The 2,377-nt window shown below is 36.5% G+C and overlaps 1 protein-coding gene across 1 annotated transcript; it reads right to left on the reverse strand.

Annotated features, from left to right (window-relative positions):
• Positions 1–344: 344 nt before the first annotated feature.
• LOC139899798 (uncharacterized) lies at positions 345–1,232 on the reverse strand. The gene is made up of 2 exons (XM_071882634.1): positions 520–1,232; positions 345–417 (listed from the first exon to the last, which is right to left on the reverse strand). Exons 1-2 carry the CDS (start codon positions 1,230–1,232, stop codon positions 345–347), a joined length of 786 nt encoding a protein of 261 aa, XP_071738735.1.
• Between the last annotated feature and the right edge of the window lie 1,145 nt (positions 1,233–2,377).

A 2,377-nucleotide genomic window follows, 5' to 3' on the forward strand; every position in this document is an offset into this window, starting at 1 on the left:
ATGAAACATAATTAATAAATAGATTATACTTGACGGATCTCATAATAATGACACATACTTCAAATAATTACAAAAAATAACATTTAATATATATAATAGTTCATATATATCATACAAGTGAAAATTATCTAAAACATTTCTTCAATTAAGTCTATAAGTGTTGCAAGACTTCTTTTTATACAACATTTTTTGTTGTATTGGATAGTTTGTTATTTTTGACTAAGATTAATATCTTTATTCCTTGACGATTAGTAACCCGACATAGTGCAACGTATAGTTGTCCATGACTAAAGACAGGTTTTGGAAAAAATAAGCCGACGTGCGATAGTGATTGTCCTGGACTTTTATGGATTGTCATTGCAAAGCACACCGACAATGGATATTGTCTTCTTTGGAATCTGGAATGTATTCTCTTGTCTGATGATATGATAAGCATACGTGATTAAGCTGTTAAAATTTTTGCTTTGATTATTTTTTCCCGTAAGTGAACAATTTGTAAACGTGTATCGTTACACAAACCTCCTGCCCTGATCAATATTTCGAAGTAACATAACTGGTACACCAACTTTGAGCTTCAGATTGTGCTTTGGTAAGCCGCCAACTTCAATACTATTTAGGAAATCGGTAGTGTACAGTTCACTATTAAAGTCAGCGTCTCTCTGTGATGCACATATACTGTCGGAGCTCAAATATGACCGTTCTTCACATTCCAAAAACTGCATCATTCTATCATTAATGATGTTAACTACTTCATGGGTTGGAGCAAGAATTGCACTTTGCTGATAATATTCTGGATTACCAAGATTAAGAAGATAATCTGGATAAATAGTTGAGATGATAGAACCAATTAGATCATCAACATCTGTTATCAAAAGATCTGGTGGAATTTCAATACCAAAAACTCCATCTTCATATTCACCGACATTACTGTTGCCTATGTCTAGTATCCATTGAGCAAAATTTCTAGTATCGTCATCAGTTAAAGTCGTTTGAATACCACATAATCTCATGTTAACGGTAAGTTTTAAAACAGTAACATGATCCCACAAATAGGAAGAATTTAGAGATGGAGCTACTATATCTTCTATTTTACCTTTTTGAATAACATGTAATATTTGTCTAAAATCGCCACCAAACACAACTACTTTACCCCCAAACAGAGTATCCATGCTATCATCAATGCCTTGACGACATATATCACGCATAGAATGATCAAGTGCTTCAATGCACATCTTGTTAACCATCGGAGCCTCATCCCAAATAATAAGTTTTGCCCTCCTAATGAGCTCACCCAATTTGTTGTACAGAAAAATAGTACACAATGACTCATCTGTAGGATGAAGGGGTATGTGAAAACGTGAATGAGCCGTCCGACCTTCGGATACAACAACGCTACAATGCTGCTATCCCACTGGATGTAACATTTAAAACAATTTCTCCTTTACTGCGTAATGCAGCTAAGAGTGTTTGCCAAAGGAAGGTTTTTCCAGTACCACCATAACCGGTCAAAACGAACACATCTCCTTTTCCCTGATCAATTGCTTTTACTATTTGATCGTATGCATGTAACAACCCAAACCAAAACACAAACGAACCCGCGGAAAATATCAAATAAAAAAAATTTGTTTGTTCAGCATCTGGCGCGGCGCGCCAGACCCCTGCGCGACGCGCCAAACTGGTCTGTCCCAAAAGTCTTGAAATGCGAAAAAGATTGGCCACTTCCCGACATAATTAGACAAAACGCTTTTAACAACATATTCAAATATGTAAAACTAACACATTCCATTAATAAAAATGAGTTTTACGAAGTGGGGCTCACATCGGCCGTTTTACGAGTTTAATACAAAATATGAGTTTCGACCATCAAAAGTTTAAGTACCAAACTACACTACGAGCATGGTGTTTGGGATTAAACTACCCAAGTCTCGGTCAAACTCCAAAAGCTAATATCTCTAAAAGCGTTCCCTAACAACAACGGGATCTTTAATCCAAGATGATGCCCTTACCCTTGTCCACAACCGAACCTATAAAAAGGTAAACAACGAGAGGGTAAGCTAACGCTTAGTGAATGCAATAATTATACACATACATATATAATATACCTACTTGCAATCACTTACTCAAACACCGCATACATGCTAGCAACACAATTAGCTTATAATCTCGAATACGAGCTAGGAATCTCCAATACCACAAGCTAGCATAGCAACGCATATAAATATAACTCGAATAATATAATATGCTTACACTTACAACACAATAACCATGGTTAACCAATCGTACAAGGGAATGGCGCTCGCGAAAACGCCATCGGTGTTCATAACATCCGTTAGGGTACTTAACACCTCGTATCACTAACCCCTAGGGTGGCACCTTA

Source organism: Rutidosis leptorrhynchoides, chromosome 3, assembly GCF_046630445.1.
Source record: "Rutidosis leptorrhynchoides isolate AG116_Rl617_1_P2 chromosome 3, CSIRO_AGI_Rlap_v1, whole genome shotgun sequence".
Taxonomy (NCBI): Eukaryota; Viridiplantae; Streptophyta; class Magnoliopsida; order Asterales; family Asteraceae; genus Rutidosis; species Rutidosis leptorrhynchoides.